Source organism: Schizosaccharomyces octosporus (genome assembly GCF_000150505.1).
Source record: "Schizosaccharomyces octosporus yFS286 unplaced genomic scaffold supercont6.2, whole genome shotgun sequence".
NCBI lineage: Eukaryota > Fungi > Ascomycota > Schizosaccharomycetes > Schizosaccharomycetales > Schizosaccharomycetaceae > Schizosaccharomyces > Schizosaccharomyces octosporus.
This window is the reverse complement of record NW_013185620.1, coordinates 1,079,433-1,094,421: the sequence shown is the minus strand read 5'-3', so window position 1 is coordinate 1,094,421 and position 14,989 is coordinate 1,079,433. Positions and strand designations below refer to the sequence as shown.

General features: G+C 36.6%; 7 protein-coding genes across 7 annotated transcripts; 3 read left to right on the top strand and 4 right to left on the bottom strand.

The window, feature by feature from the left end:
• Nucleotides 1-698: 698 nt before the first annotated feature.
• Nucleotides 699-1,598, top strand: SOCG_04891 (mediator complex subunit Pmc5; the record flags this gene model as incomplete). Its single annotated transcript, XM_013164038.1, has 4 exons — nt 699-789; nt 930-1,136; nt 1,202-1,284; nt 1,338-1,598. 4 exons carry the CDS (start codon nt 699-701, stop codon nt 1,596-1,598), a joined length of 642 nt encoding a protein of 213 aa, XP_013019492.1.
• A 2-nt stretch (nt 1,599-1,600) lies between these two features.
• On the bottom strand, nt 1,601-3,214 carry SOCG_04890 (ubiquitin-protein ligase E3). Its single transcript, XM_013164037.1, has one exon. The coding sequence runs from the start codon at nt 3,033-3,035 to the stop codon at nt 1,731-1,733; it is 1,305 nt and encodes a 434-aa protein (XP_013019491.1). The 5' UTR covers nt 3,036-3,214; the 3' UTR covers nt 1,601-1,730.
• A 134-nt stretch (nt 3,215-3,348) lies between these two features.
• SOCG_04889 (ribosome biogenesis protein Nob1) lies at nt 3,349-5,018 on the top strand. The gene is made up of 2 exons (XM_013164036.1): nt 3,349-3,608; nt 3,881-5,018. Exons 1-2 carry the CDS (start codon nt 3,407-3,409, stop codon nt 4,840-4,842), a joined length of 1,164 nt encoding a protein of 387 aa, XP_013019490.1. The 5' UTR covers nt 3,349-3,406; the 3' UTR covers nt 4,843-5,018.
• A 586-nt stretch (nt 5,019-5,604) lies between these two features.
• On the top strand, nt 5,605-7,935 carry SOCG_04888 (transcription factor Thi1; the record flags this gene model as incomplete). Its single annotated transcript, XM_013164035.1, has 1 exon — nt 5,605-7,935. One exon carries the CDS (start codon nt 5,605-5,607, stop codon nt 7,933-7,935), a length of 2,331 nt encoding a protein of 776 aa, XP_013019489.1.
• A 196-nt stretch (nt 7,936-8,131) lies between these two features.
• On the bottom strand, nt 8,132-11,350 carry SOCG_04887 (cell end marker Tea3; the record flags this gene model as incomplete). Its single annotated transcript, XM_013164034.1, has 1 exon — nt 8,132-11,350. The coding sequence occupies one exon, from the start codon at nt 11,348-11,350 to the stop codon at nt 8,132-8,134; it is 3,219 nt and encodes a 1,072-aa protein (XP_013019488.1).
• A 710-nt stretch (nt 11,351-12,060) lies between these two features.
• Nucleotides 12,061-13,323, bottom strand: SOCG_04886 (cardiolipin-specific phospholipase; the record flags this gene model as incomplete). Its single annotated transcript, XM_013164033.1, has 1 exon — nt 12,061-13,323. The coding sequence occupies one exon, from the start codon at nt 13,321-13,323 to the stop codon at nt 12,061-12,063; it is 1,263 nt and encodes a 420-aa protein (XP_013019487.1).
• Nucleotides 13,324-13,616: 293 nt separating this feature from the next.
• SOCG_04885 (20S proteasome component alpha 6 subunit Pre5) lies at nt 13,617-14,982 on the bottom strand. Its single transcript, XM_013164032.1, has 4 exons — nt 14,908-14,982; nt 14,735-14,865; nt 14,586-14,689; nt 13,617-14,516 (listed from the first exon to the last, which is right to left on the bottom strand). The coding sequence occupies exons 1-4, from the start codon at nt 14,924-14,926 to the stop codon at nt 13,955-13,957; spliced, it is 816 nt and encodes a 271-aa protein (XP_013019486.1). The 5' UTR covers nt 14,927-14,982; the 3' UTR covers nt 13,617-13,954.
• Nucleotides 14,983-14,989: the final 7 nt, after the last annotated feature.

The following is a 14,989-nucleotide window of genomic DNA, read 5'->3' as shown; positions in this document are numbered from 1 at the left end:
ACAAAGGATGCACCAAAGTCGTTATATGAATCAAATTATTCTGAAAAGGCTGTTCAAAAGCTTGAAAACAGCCTGAACTCACAATTCCTATGTTCGCTAAAGGCAATTTTGTGTCATGCCTAATGAAAAAAGAAAACTGGCTTGAATGAAGCAGCTATTTGAATTTAGTTGATTCAAATATTTTAATTTATCCTTAATCGGTTTCGTTTGTACATTCTTATTAGGTACACAATCTCTTGCTCACTCAATTAATAACATCCTTAGTTTCAACACCCTAGTTAAATTGCTTTTCCTTTATATTCGTTGTATTGTTTTGGCATCGCCAGGTTTGCCCGTAATTTATTTATGCAATAACGAAAAGCAAATATCAACTAAATAGTTTAAAGCATACATTATCTATTCATACCAGCATTGTGATACTTTCAAGTCAAACCAAATTTTCAGTTGGTTATTGTACCGAACAACGAGTTACAGATCCTACTTGTTGTCACTATCATAAAGTGTTTACTAATATTTTGTTTTCCTCTTTGATCTTTTATATTTAAACTAAATACAAATTTATTTGCTTTATAACGAACTACGAAAGATATTCGTAGTTCTCTATTCGTCTGCGTGGAAACTGCCATTATTTATTATTCTCAAAAGTTGTACTTCATTCCTACTTTCTTGATAGTATACCTTTTGTTTTAAATAGGACAATGTCATCCACACCTTCTCTCGATCTCAGCAATATACAATGGCGGATGCCTGAATGGGTACAATCTGTGGGAGGTCTGCGGACCGAAAATGGTATGTTTACAAAATTCCTCTTGGAATGATCTCTTCTTTATCTCTAAGTTGAGATCCTTGTTCTGAATGTGTCTACAATCGGTAGAGCGTGAGCCCTGTACATGTGCGATGCCATTTTCCAGCTATACTGACAGTTTTAGTTCTTGACTACTTTTCATTTTCTCCGTTTTATGATCATAAATCCAATAATCAAATGTTAAAAATGCAATCTCAATTTAATGCTCTCGATTTGGGTGATCTAAATAATCATTTAAGAAGACTGACCGGAACACAATTCGTCGTAACTCAAGAAAGACCTCCGTTTTTATGGATTATTCAAAAGCAACATCGGCTCAACGAGCAAGAAGGTATGCATGTTGAAACAATCAATCGCATTCATCCCTCTTCCGACTAGAACACTAACCTCACAAAGTACGACCATTAAATACTTATTTTGTTTGCAACGAAAATATTTACATGGCTCCTAATGCATATACATTGCTAGCAACTCGAATGGTAAGTGGATATAACCAGGAAATAAATTCAGTTGATTAACAACTCTAATGCAGTTGAACGCTACTCATAGTCTTCAGACTGCTTTAAAAAAAATCGAAAATATGCCACAGTACCATCCTCAAGAAGGATATACATATCCACAGAAGATTTCTGACAATTCAAGTTCACATATTAAAGATCCACAGGAATCCGATAATAAAGAAACCGCTGCTGTCGATGATAACGCCGATAATACATTTTCTACCGAAGACTTCTCAGTCGTGAGAGCATTTATGAAAAGCCTACACTCTTTCCCTAATCCTACTAATCCTTAGTTTGACCAAGTTCATCAAAAAATGTTATTAAGGGGTAAATAAATAATCTAGAAATCTAAATGTACATTTTTTTTGTCCTTTATCCTCATAAATCCTCATAATTAAGAAGATGCTTCCAATTTCTTATTGTATTCATAGCCAGTTTTCGGAAAAGCGTTGTTTCTCTTCTGGGGAAGCAAATAACATCGCATAACACGTACTACTAGGGTCATTGAAGTGTATATAAGGATTCGCTTCCATAAGATAAGCACCGCAAAGAAAGCAAAAGTGAGTCCCGCAAAGACAAATCATGTGACAACATCCATCTATCCTCTCAACGACTCGGTCACAAGTAGGACAACGCTGGCCGTTTAAAAGAGCCCAACGCTCGGCTTCTTCGTCATTTCGAACTTGCTCGACAAGTTTGTCCAGTATGCGTTTACCATAACGCTTTTCAAGTTCTTCAGCCTTGTCCTTGTCTGTTTCAAGATGCTCTAAATACATCTTTACTAGCTTCTTAGAATCACCCTGAAGTCTACAGGCAGATAAGTCACCATGCCACGATGCTTGACAAAAGGAACAAAAAGCAAAATCACATTTCAGACAGATTGCTAATTTTTGACCAGGATCTCTCCTCGCTGGACCCTGACAGGATTTACGTGGGCAAAATACAATATTTGTGTCGTTTTCATACCTCCTTTTTTCGTCTAATTCTTGAAATCTCTTTCTCAAATCTGAACCTACAATCATTTCCATTTCCTCAAGGGATAAGATAGGAGCAGTTTTAGCACATTCCAAATCGACACACTTCAACTGAGAAAACATCCCTTCCTCAATACATACAGAATAGTAGTCTGTGAGGCATTGCTTACAGCATACGTGACCACAACGAGCGAGCTGAAAACAATCTTTACCGCTGAATTGATCGAAACATATTAAACACGTAAACTTACGGTTTTCAAATTCCGCTAAAGTAGCATGCTTATCAGTTGCAAGAACTTCTTCTTTCAAACTCTCTGAACCTGGTGGAAAGACCATCTCCTTTGGAGAATGAAATGCCGATGATGCATCAGAGCGCACAAGTTCAATTGCATCGAACAGAACGCAGTCATGAATTTCATTCCACAGTGCCAACATATGGGATGTTAAAGCACGTACTTTCTGTATAGGAAGCCATGATGATTTTACAAAGAATACAGGAGGCGACTTTTGAGGATATCCTTGTCGAAGAAAAAACTCTAATTCTATAGCAGGAAAGTGTTTAACTGCTATAGTGTCTAATTTATTCGTCTTTAAGTCAGGAAAAGATAAATAAAACGTATCTTCTGTTGACACAGGAATGGAAACGCGACCACAATTGTTGCCATCCAATTCAAGCTCAGGATAAATAGACTGTAGAGCAACCAATTCATCCGAAATCAATTCTCTACTTTCGTCAATGATTGTTTCTTTAATCATTTCTTTATATTCAATCAACAGAAGCCTTGTCTTTCGCTACAACAATCAAAGAACTTGACGCGAGAAAATCAAAAACGTCTTCTCCTTCCTGATTTTGCCAAAATACTCTTTCCTTATGCAACACCTATTTCGACAAAAGATCCAAACGACAAAAAAAGCTAAGAGAATACAAACTTCTCCATATGGCAATAAATTGGTATTTGTAAGATTCTTGTTTATACCAAATGACAACAAATGAGGTCTAAAAACTTTCGTTAAAAAGAATAATGCGCTGTGTTGCATCACCAAAGGTTATCGTGCTAGAATGAGAAGAGTAGTTCGGTTCTAGGGTGTCAACGATTTTATCTTAAACCATACTAATTCATAATAATATGAGTAAATCAATCACTCACCTGGTTTTGGATACTGGTGGGATCATATGCTCGAGTTCTCTTTTAAGGAATTCTGCTGAAAAGTTTTATACTACACCTCGAGTTATTCAAGAAATTCGAGACGATGTTTCACGTAGAAATTTTGAGCTTTGGGGCGGTCAAGTCATCCAGCGAGTTCCTAAGCAAGAATTTATAAAAAGAGGTAAGTTTTATATAAGGCTTTGCTTATGAATTGGATGTGGAGAGTAAACTTTACATTTGGTGAAAATGAATTCTTCAAAGAAAAAGACATTATAATATATGTGAATATTACAATGGATGGGAAACGGTAGTATGAATGTATTGAATCAAGAAGAACCGTGAAGCGTTTGTTCTCATCTTGGCATTGAGCAGAAGCTTGTTTTTCTCAACGTTATCATAGCGAGGATTCATATCCTAAGTTCATACGAGTTTTGATATTAACGATTGGTGTAGTTTCTGACTTTGCAAAGCAAACTGGTGATTTCGCTTCTTTATCCATTACTGATATTCACATTCTTGCCCTTACATACGAACTTGAATTTGAATTCAATGGTGGAGATTGGAGACTTCGCCAATATCCTGGCCAAAAGCGAATTAACGGTAAACCTCCTGCCGATCTTAATAATGAAGCTCGCGGAAAAGAAAATTCATCACCATCTGAAGATAAGAAGGAAAATGAGAAGAAGGACGAGCAAAATACAGAATTGGTGATGGAATTACAAAAGAAGGCTGAAAATGAAAATGGTGCTTCTAAGAGTGATGAAAAACAAAAGTTAACTGAGGAAGAAGAAGAAGACCGAGAAGAGGAAGATGATGGATGGATTACCCCTTCCAATATTCGTAAGAAGAAGGCTCAAGATAGTGCTGGTGAAAGTGTCGTTCAACCCTCTCACTTAAAGGTTGCATGTGCAACCACCGATTTTGCTATGCAGAATGTTATGTTACAAATAGGCTTAAACTTGGTTTCTTCGGATGGACTGAAGATTCAGAATGTCAAGCGATTCGTACTTCGCTGTCATGGTTGCTTTGCTATTGTTAATGACATGTCGAAAACATTCTGTCCTTCCTGTGGAGGTGATACTCTAATTAAGACCACCTGTAGCATTAATTCCAAAGGTGAGTTCCAGGTTCACTTGAAAAAGAATTTTGAATGGAAGACCCGTGGTACGAAGTATGCTATTCCTAAACCAGTTCATGGTACCGCAAGTGGCAAGGGTAAGAAAAATCTCATCTTGCGTGGAGATCAACCAGAATATCAAAAGGCTGTTCGTTATATGCAGCGTAAAAAGGAAGTTGATCTTATGGATCAAGATTATTTGCCTTCTTTGTTGACGGGTGCCCCCAAGGAACATATGCGCATCAACGTTGGTGCTGGTAGAAAGAATCCAAATGAGGTTCGCAAAACGAGACGTTAAAGTAAAGAGTATAATTTGTTTATTATAGGTTTTGGATGTTTAAAGAAAAAGTTTTGGGTACTACTATGTTATATATGGTGTTTATACTGGGATCTTAATTTTGTTTAGTTGAGGAAATAAATAATATTTAGGTTTTATATGAAAATATATTTCATCAGAAACTGTATAGTAAACGGACTAAGATTAATTTGATTTTCCTTAAATTGGAGAACATATCTAATTTTGGTAAACGCTACTTGTGTTATAGAAAATAGATTGCCCTTCCTATAATTAAACAATATTCTAAAGGAAAATATACATACGGACCCAGTATTATACTACGTTCATTTGCAATTCGCTCTCTTTCTTTTTACTGCAAATTGGAAATCCGCAAACTAACTGTTGTAACATAGAGTAACCTATAATTATGCAAAAGCATAAACCCCAATATTTAATGTGAAGTATCTATTTAGCATAAAGACATACCAAAACTTTGTTATATAGGCATATAATATTTTGCTTAGTATATTTGTGTACAGTTCTAAACGCATATCATACAATCTTAACTGTAAAAACATTTCTTAATTTATATTAGCATTACTTTTAAGCATATATTGGTTTGTATTATATTACTATACATGACACTTAGCATTGATCCAGTGATTCTGATTCCTTATGACCACATTGAAAATAATTCGTTTTACAAAAATAGAATTGATTAGTTTTTGGTTGAATGTCTTGAATCTTTTGAAGACTTGGGATGGATTAGGGGACTGATTTGATATGAATGAAAATTTGGGATTTATAAAGACTCAATTATACGCGGACGTCAAGGCACTAGAAAAAAAGAAGAAGCGACGCGTCCCTCCCGAACAACGAAGAAGGGTCTTTCGCGCTTGTAAACATTGTAGAGAAAAGAAGATCAAATGTGACGGAAACGATCCCTGTGAGAACTGTCGCCTGCTTGGAGTAGATTGCGTTTATACGCAAAAAAATCAAAGTAAACTCCCATCTAAGGAATACTTGAATGAATTGTCTGAACGCCAATTGTGCTTTGAGTATATTTTATCTAGAATTTGTCCAGACTTTAACTTGGACACAAAAAATCTGGTTGCAGTATCCAAAAAACTGTCTGAGCATGAAAGTTTAACTTCTGATCAGCTCCCTAATATCCTAAATGGTTTGGATCCTATTGTTAATATTAACAACGAACTAAAGAAAAACCATATTAGCAATGATGACGATTACGATGCTTCCGTTCCAAACAGCAAAGATCCTATTTTTTCTCATGAATCGCTAAAAAACGAACCAATTGTCGGTTTTGATGAGTCACTATTAGTAGGGAAAATGGAGGATACGATGTATTTGGGACCTACCTCCTCAGACCTTTTCTTTGAACGAATTCGAAAGGATACTTGCCTAACCGACTTTTCTACTAAGAATTCCATTTTACAGAACCAGCCTACCTCTTTTTTCTTTAATTCAGAATTAGATGAATATTTACTCTCTCATGCTCGTGACCTTATCCCTTCTCTCACCGTAACAGAATTTTTAGTGAATACGTTTTTTACGAACATCCAAACTAATCTCTTTTTTTACCATGCCTCATTTTTCAAAATTCGCCTGGAAATCTTTCTCTCAATAAAAAATCAGACTGATCCTGGATTCCTATGTATACTATTGTTAGTACTCGCTTTTGGAAATCAATATATGATTGAACACCAAACTGACCCAGTCGCAGCAAGTTCTCAAGTTTGCGTTATAGGAAATCGGCTCTTTTCAGCGGCCGTTAGCATCTTCCCCATGGTTTTACTTCAGGCTAATACAAACACTATCCAATCTGCTATACTAATCGCTCTTTATCTTCAACCTACAATATATCAAAAGGCTAGTTATTCCTACTTTGGTTTGGCGGTTAAGACGGCTATTTCATTAGGATTACATAAAAACTGTGAGGATTTTACCCTTAGTCAAAGCTCTAGAGAACTTCGGAATCGTCTTTGGTGGTCAGTGTTTTGTCTTGATCGGTTCATTAGTATTGCTACAGGTCGACCGTTTAGTATCGCTTTAGATAATATCACTACCCCTTATCCGAGTATATTGTTTGATCTGGAAATACCTGGTATTCCTTCAATGGTTACTAATATGTGCGCAGTAATAGAGTTGACAAGAATTACCAGTGAAGTGTGTGATTGCCTGTACTGGAAAGCTTCATCCGATTTTAATACTCAACTATCTCATGTTCGAAGGCTATATGCCCGTCTTGAGCTTTGGAAACGCAATTTACACCATTCTCTTATATGCGATGAGTCTTCGCCGCATCATCCTCATTTCCGTTTAAATGCTCAACTACAAATGATTTACGACAACGCTGTCATTCTCGCTACACGAATTGTATTACTTTTTAAATATAAAGGAAGAGATCTTAGCCCAGAAAATCTTCAATATGCAGATATGTGTGTCGATAGCTCTTCTCGGATCATTAATATCGCACATCAATTGTTTCAAAATAAGCGTTTGTCTAGCTATTCGTTCTTTGACGCGTATCTTCCAACGTGTAGTGGTATTATCTTGATATTATGCTCTCATTACGAGCCTTCCCTAGAGATTAGCAATGCTGTATCCAAATTGTGGGAAGTTCTGGAATTTTTATCTCAAAGAAATGAAATTACTCGGCTTAACTTGCAAACCTTGAAAGAACTTTCAGAACAGCTTACAAATAAGAAAGCCTTTTCTTTTGTTCCTGAATCGAGTGACTTCCAATTTAGCTTCCGAAAGTGGCAGTCGTGGGTTGGAGATATGTCTCAGAATGATCACTTGCAACAACAACGAGCGTCCATCTCAGATCCTCTATCAGTCGATGAAAGTACTAGGTTTGATCAAAGAAACGCTGATGTTCCACAGTCCAATCTCCTTTCCTCGTCTGTTTCTAACACGGAGTTTCTGTCTGATCCAGCGTCACTGCTTGTTCGCAACACTTTCCCGTCTGCAGATGATCTCGATCTAAATATAGACATAGATCGGCAATGGCCAGCTCCACCGTTTTTAAGCTGGGCAGAGCTGATGCATCCTTCAAATGAGTCAAATCTTCCTAATACTGATTCTTCCCTTTAATAATGTTCTAGATCTTAATTTTGCACTTTTACTATACCTTCGAATTCATAGTTTAGTTAAGTAATAAGAAGGTTAATTTTTGTTATACGGAACACTATCGGAGCTAATTTAATTTGATAATGTTACGTTTTAATCAACCCTTTTACCCTTCCATATATATATTTATATATAAATACTAACAAAGAAAGTGATCTGTCTATATAAACTTATAATTCAACTGTTGAAACGATTCATCAGAGCAATTTGCGAATGTTATCGCCTGCTGATAGTCGTCCTCTAATTGTTTTATTTTATTTGCATAATAATCATCGGACACGGACTGTAGTGGTTTATCATTTCTCCCTTGGTTACTATTGACAACGGTCTGATCAAATCCTTTTGAAAGCGTATTTGGAGTGTCAATAAGCTGCTTTTTTTGATTTTCTAGTCCCATTTTCAGACGATGAAGCATATGTTGTTGAGGAGACGTGGTTAATGGTTCCGAGGAAATTAGATTATTAAAGTTTCTCTGGTACTTACTGAATATAGAATCTTCGTTATTGACCTCATCATTAACTGGACTCGAAATGGCTTTCTCTTCACGATTTATACCAGAACTCAAATGGCTCTGGAGCGAAACTCGATCAAAAGAATTAATTCTCGGAGAAATTTGGCTTAATTTTGATCCAGAAATGGCTCTTTGAGATTCCAAAACATCAGCTTTACGTGCATCTGTGAAACTACCCATTTGATTAAGCAGTTGACCTTTTTCGGCGAGAGCTGATGAGTAGGCATGCTTCAATTCAACATATTGTCTTTGTGAAAGGATCAGTTCTTGCATTGTTTTCTCAAAGTTTATACGTTGCTTCTCAAACGACTGCTGCATGTCAACTAGTTGGGATTCAAGGTGAGTAATTTTTTGTTTAGTCGTTGGGGAATCCTGAAGTTTTTCCTTTGCTTCAGCATCCGAGGAGAGCAACTTTGATAACCCATTATGTATAATTGATTTCAAATATGTTGCATCCGAACGAACTTGATTAGTTACTTTTTGATTCTCCTTATTTTCAAGTTGAAGTCGTTCCAATTCAGCATTCAAATGAGAATTATGATATGTCAAGCTTAAGCAATTTTCATGCAAAAGTTTATTCTCTTCCTTTTCTCTACGAAGAGAATCTTCAAAAGATAGAATGGCAGTATTCGAGACATCTAAAGCACTAGCGGATGCTTCAACTACGTTAGTTTGCATTTCCATTCGGTCGCATAACTCAATCAATTTTGTTTCTAATTCGTAATTGTCGTACTCCAAAGTTCGGCATTTTGTTTGGAAATCTAATGCGTCCCGAGAGAGTCTACTAACATCAAGTTTGAGTAAATTGTTTTCTGTCTGTAGTAATCCAACTCTATTACCGTCCTCCTCAAAAACGGAATGAAGTTTTTCGTAATTTCTGTTGAGCTCGACTTGTTGAGACTTTATTATACTATTCATACATTGTAATTCCTCAACTTTCCGTTCTAGTTCATTGCATCTTTGGTAGTAAGATGTTGCTTCGGCTAAAGAATGCTGCACATCTATCTCTAGTGTGTGCACTCGTTCACTCAGCATTCGAGTGAGACTGTCTATATTACTTTCTTGGAGAAGCTTTATATGAAACTCAACAGAGTTTTGGGAAGCATCCTTTTCCGCTAACAACTGAGCGTTTTCAGATATCATATTGCTAACGCTTCGGTTGAACTCAAATTTTGTCTTGCTTAGTTCCTCTTCCATAGCATGTAAAGATTCAAGCATTTTTAAAGGCTGGGAATGAATATGAATTCCTTTTGTATATATTTCATTTAAATGTCCTGGGGGTTTAAGTGCATAACCTTGGGTCATACAAAAAAGTAGCTGCTCTTCTAACCACGCGATACGATCGTCTGTAGTACGGAAATGAAAGGTCTGTAGATTTGTCGAACGATCAGAAAGACGGTCAGTAACGCTTACAAATGATTGATTATCTCTATTATCTTCATCATCGTAAGCGATAGGAAGCGAAGTAATTGTTTTATCAACATCATAAGCAAATGGACTGCTCTGACCAAATTCACGAAGGGAGAGATTATCGGAATTTCGACGGTTATGTAAAGAGTTTCTTTTCATTCCTTTCAAAGATTTTATTCCTTGTTCATCTAAGCTCCCGTAATGTCTATGTCCGAGTGACTTTACTGATTTATGGGATGGCTCGAAATAATCATAAAAGCTGAATGACGCGTTCGAGCGATTCTTTGTATGATTTGTTTTGATTTTGCCAAGCGGAACCGTATTGTTAGCTATATTGGAGGAGTTCATTCTAACGTGACTAAAAACAGGTAGCCCATAAGCGTCCATATTATTCCAGTGAAGGCGGTTTGGATCGCACTCATAACCGTAAAATCGAAATGAATCACGCCTCTTGAGAGAGAGAGTCAAGAAGAGACGGTCATTACAACTATTTATGGTAAGGAAGTTCGCACTACTTTCGGGAATGGAAGGGCCTTTAGTTCGGAACCAGCTTTGCTTATCTAAATCAAAACACCATAGTTCATTACTTAGAACTTGATTTTTATCAAACCCACCATACATATATACTTTGTTTCCTAGGGAAACAAATTTATGGCTTTCTCTTGGGCATGGAAAACTGCCTACTGGTCGGATTTCCGTCCAAATCATGGTATCTAAATCCAAAAGCCATAAATCCCCTAAAAGTCCCATCTTATTTCTTCCTCCGTGAATGATTAGTTTATTCCCTAACACCACTGTAGCGTGGTTGCAACGACCAGGAGGAGAAGATGATTGAAGAGGCAATTCAGACCATCTACGTGCATTATTTGAATCTTTAGAAGAATCATCTGGAGAAACAGAGAGCCCTTTGAGATTCATAATAAGTAAGTCATTTGAATATTCTGCGTTGACTATTCCACCGAATAAAATAATATCAGTACCTTGTGTATCCAAAGAGTAACCGTGTCTTGAAGTGATGGATGAGTCACAAACGTTCATAATGTCACAGATTTCAAAAGTTTCCCCGGTGATAAATATAAGACAATCATTCTGCTGATCCTTTTCAACATGGTTTGCATTTCGTTTAGCCGATAAAACAAGATTGTTTTTGTAACAGGAAAGTGTTTGACTGAGATGTAACCTTTCGAAATCTACGTCGAGTTCTAACAATCTTGCTTTGCAAGTTTCAAGATCCAATAATATAAATATTTTTGTCGGCACTCCTTCTTGTCTGCACTGAAAGTACAAATATCTTCCGTTAATTATTTCCCGTGAACTAGAAAAATCATAATCTCCATTTAAAAAACTGGGAAGTCTATCGTTTCCAGGTTCTCCCTCGAAGACCTTAGGAACACTCCAATACTGGTTGTACGAAGAATGAGTGGATAAATTCGCGTCTATATTATTATCCAAGCTCATTAATATAAAAATAAATAAATAAAACAAAAACAATATTCCAAAAACTCCACTTTGACGTCCTTTTTTATAAAACCTAGAGGAAAGTCAATTACCAAATTTTTAATCTCTATAAAATTGTCCAAAAATTTAAAACACAGAAAGAAAAATATAAGAAATAAACAACAACGATATATCCTCTATAAATACAGTCTAAGTAGCATTGCAGGTACGATTTGCTCTTGGGGTGTTCACGGTAAACCATCGCAGGTAGTTTCCACTACCACCTCCTTCTAGTTTGAGCAATATAGAAATCATACGTCCATCTCTCATAGCAAAGAAGAAGTTCTTTTACTGTGTTTTCTCTTAAATTCCAAGACAGAACCATGTTTTAGGATTTTGAATAGAAATTTCATCAAGCCAAACTGTTTCAAACTTTCATAAGTTCTGTAAAGTAAAAATAAAATAAAATAAAATAAAAAAACAATTCACGTTTAACAAATATACAGTATGGCAGGTTATATTCACCTGTCGTCTCAAGGTCGAATATTCATAGGTTTTCTCAGTATCAAGGAAACAACTTTCATACACAGAAGATCAACTTGGAAAAAGTTATCATTAGGAAGTAAACGTATACAATAACGAATGAAGTAAACATAGGATCGTAAGCAATTAATAACATGCCATACTAAAATCTTCTTAGCCAAGGTCTGAATAGTAACTTAAAGAATTTTTCACGCTCTTTCAAGAAGCTCTTTTAAAACCAAGAAATTAAAGTCTTTCGGGTTATCTAAATAACAGTGATGGCCTGCGTTGATGATATAGTGGTGTTCAGCTTCAACGTTTTGTTTCAATAAAGTCTCAACTGCTTTTAGACCAGCTATATCGTCCATCCAATCTTTATCACCATACATAAAAATGGTTCGGCATTTAACCCTGTGCAACCGATTTTGAATGCTCTTCCGAGCGAAAGCTCCAGGAGCTAGTAAACTTCCAAGGGCGTATTCACTAGATCCTTTTAAACGAAAAATGGAGTAGCAATAAGAATGAAGTGACCTTGCTATATTATCCGGTAAGATAGAAAAGCGCCTGGAAGTCCAAAAACTTGTTAACTTTGGTCCTAAAGGTCCACTGTATCTCAAAAGAGCAAACGGTGTTACATTTTGTTCCCATAGGAAGGTAGCCCATCGCGGAAGAGGATTCCTTGGCTTGATAGAACCAGGAGATGCTCTTCCAGATGTCTCATCTTGCGTTTGTAAAATTTCATTTGTTACATTCGTTTTTGGGGTATCATCCGTCATAGCATGGAGTGCCGAATTAGCAACGCTTGGATACTCTTCAGCGTCGTCATCAGTCGCGTACGGGCACTCAGGAATACCAACGGGGCTCACTAAAATAAGTTTTTCAACTCGATCTGGGTAACGCATTGCATAAACTGTGCTTAAATATCCTCCAAGACTATGGCCTACAAGAGTCATGCTCTCAATTTTATGTTTTTCACGCCAGCATTCCAACGAATTCACAAAAAAGCTTTCGGCTTCATGCACTCGCTCAGATGCGTTAGCTCCCTTCAGCTTAAACGGCGGGCGAGATGAATTACCCATACCCAGCCAATCGATAAAATAACTATTATGCGTTTTTGTGGTTTCTTTTGTTAACTCATCGATGTTTTGAAAGAAGAATCCGAGACCAGCACCATATCCGTGTAAATAAACCACGCTTTTCTTGTTTGTTTTTCCTGTTTTTTTGTCACTGACGCACAATTCATGAATCAAATCTTCATTATCACGAAGAGGAAAATCATATATCTCAACCAATCTATCTAGGTCTTTTTCATTTTCACGAATGAAATCAACATTATTTAGTACCTCTAACTCGCATTTTTTAGCATACGCCGAACTACTCTCTGTGCGCCACTGTCTCCATGACATACTTAGAGTATGTGGCATGGAAGTACCAGATGAATTGCTAACACTAGCGACTTTAGCTTCAGACATTGTGAATAATTTTCCTCGAAAACAATCTCTTTCTTTTTACAAAGATCCGCAAGGCTAATGACTCTGACAAATGAAAAAGGAGATCACGATATCAATTTTCTTTATACTTTATTAGGGTAATTGATGCTAGAGGAATTGGTATTACAGAAAATTGATTTTCCCCTGGTGAAGAAATTCCTTTTTGTAAATGGCGAAAGAAGGCTTCTACAAATAGGCATTTGTCATTCACTACTCAAGATGTTTAATACGATTATATTTTCGCGGTATTATAATAATAAGCATTAATGGAAATTCGGAGATTTTTTAATTAGAGATAATAAAGGCTAAATGAAAATTGACATTTCTTTAAATATGCAGCAGTTTTATCTTCTAGTGCTTATATATGTTGTACATTAAGCTATAGTTGGAATGAAAAGACTGAAGTGGGGTTCATATTTTCTTGTAATAAAACAACATGTACCAATTCTAGGATATATTTTACTTATGTCAACGTTCATAAGTAGCCAGGTTCAGAATTATAGGTAGTATCATCTTCATTGGTAACAAAACTCTATATGACTTTATGAATGATATTTATCATAGCTCAAACAGCTCTTTCACTCCCTACACATTTGCAATTTAATCATGTCATTTACTCGGTTTCCATGGCATCAGCAGAGTCAAGGATGGCTTCCGCAGTAGGAGCAGAAGGCTCTTCGGTTGTTCTAGTAGCGCGAGCAGCCGCTGGACTACGGTCACCCAATTTTTCAAGCCATTCCTTAGTATTGGCTTGATCATAAAGCGTATATTTCTCGCCTTTTCCTACAACGGAAATGGAAACATTGTCTTCCGTCAACTCTTGTTCTTTGGTAAGTGTATCGCGAAGAGCTCTTAATGCAGATAAAATTAGTTCTTCTCTAGAAGCGGTAGCAAAGGTACTTGAGTTACGCTCTAAATAGGTACGAGCGGATTGAGAACGAGATCCCAAACCTGTACCCAAATATTCAAGTACTAAGCCGGAAGGTTGAAACTCTAACAAATGAGGGCCAGACTCGTCATATCCTATGACTAAAAAGCCAACGCCATAAGGTCTGCTACCATATTGCTGAGTATTTAACTGAGCCTTTTCGGCAACACGATTCAATAAACGACGGACTGGAATAGGGCGGCTGAAGAGTGTTTTTGAAGACATTGCTTCCTGTTTCATGTAATTGCTAGTTTGTAAGTTACCTTCTATTTTCATTTATATCTTTAAAATAGAGTTCATTTTGTTCAGACCATACCTTAATACGCGTGCATCTGGGGCTAAGCCAGCAATAGCAATGCCTAAGTGATCATCGATACGAATCAACTTCTTTTGGTAGCTGCTAAGTTCTTCAGCATTTCTCTATATATAATTAGTAACTACGCCATAATTGATTCATTCGCTTACCTTTAAAGCAACCAGAACAGCGTGTGTATTGGAAACAACTCCCACGGTTGCTGATCCTTGCTTTATTGCTTCGAGAGCATATTCAACCTGATGAAGTCTCCCTTGAGGGCTCCATGTAGTCGCATCTCCGTCTAAAAACGTTAACTAAAGGTCTTTACTACGTTATTCCATACCATATTGATTTCTAAACATATTGGTTCTGGTTAGGTCGTAATCCAAATGATACTTGAGATTTCGTTACTTACAAGGAACACA

Excerpts from the sequence above, each read along its gene's own strand:
- SOCG_04890 (XM_013164037.1), bottom strand. The coding sequence starts at position 3,035 with ATGATTAAAGAAACAATCATTGACGAAAGTAGAGAATTGATTTCGGAT.
- SOCG_04889 (XM_013164036.1), top strand. The coding sequence starts at position 3,407 with ATGAGTAAATCAATCACTCACCTGGTTTTGGATACTGGTGGGATCATA. Across the intron at positions 3,609-3,880 it reads GCAAGAATTTATAAAAAGAG|TTTCTGACTTTGCAAAGCAA; the intron begins GTAAGTTTTATA and ends CGATTGGTGTAG.
- SOCG_04885 (XM_013164032.1), bottom strand. Across the intron at positions 14,690-14,734 it reads CTGTTCTGGTTGCTTTAAAG|AGAAATGCTGAAGAACTTAG; the intron begins GTAAGCGAATGA and ends AATTATATATAG. Across the intron at positions 14,517-14,585 it reads CCAGATGCACGCGTATTAAG|CAATTACATGAAACAGGAAG; the intron begins GTATGGTCTGAA and ends CTTACAAACTAG.